Source organism: Aptenodytes forsteri, unplaced genomic scaffold, assembly GCF_000699145.1.
Source record: "Aptenodytes forsteri isolate BGI_AS27 unplaced genomic scaffold, ASM69914v1 Scaffold271, whole genome shotgun sequence".
NCBI lineage: Eukaryota > Metazoa > Chordata > Aves > Sphenisciformes > Spheniscidae > Aptenodytes > Aptenodytes forsteri.
This window is the reverse complement of record NW_008794602.1, coordinates 135,078-135,371: the sequence shown is the minus strand read 5'-3', so window position 1 is coordinate 135,371 and position 294 is coordinate 135,078. Positions and strand designations below refer to the sequence as shown.

The 294-nt window shown below is 69.4% G+C and overlaps 1 protein-coding gene across 1 annotated transcript in view; it reads left to right on the top strand.

Moving 5' to 3' along the window:
- CBFA2T3 (CBFA2/RUNX1 translocation partner 3) overlaps nt 1-294 on the top strand; it is an 11,373-nt gene that overhangs the window by 6,113 nt on the left and 4,966 nt on the right. The window contains exon 7 of the mRNA XM_019470404.1: nt 54-249. Within this exon, the coding sequence (XP_019325949.1) occupies nt 54-249 (196 nt within the window). The remainder of the gene's footprint in view (nt 1-53; nt 250-294) is intronic.

The following is a 294-nucleotide window of genomic DNA, read 5'->3' as shown; positions in this document are numbered from 1 at the left end:
CCGCCACCTGGTTGCGGCAGAGCCCCCCCCACCCTGACGTTGCCCCCCTGCAGCTGCTGAACTGCATCATGGACATGGTGGAGAAGACGCGCCGGTCGCTGACGGTGCTGCGGCGGTGCCAGGAGGCCGACCGTGAGGAGCTCAACCACTGGATCCGGCGCTACAGTGATGCCGAGGACATGAAGAAAGGCAGCCCCCCCTCCGCCCGCCCCCACAACAGCTCCTCTGCCTCCGAGGCACCCCAGTTAGGTATTGACCCCCGGGGCCGCGGGGTGTTCGGAGGGGGGCTGGGCG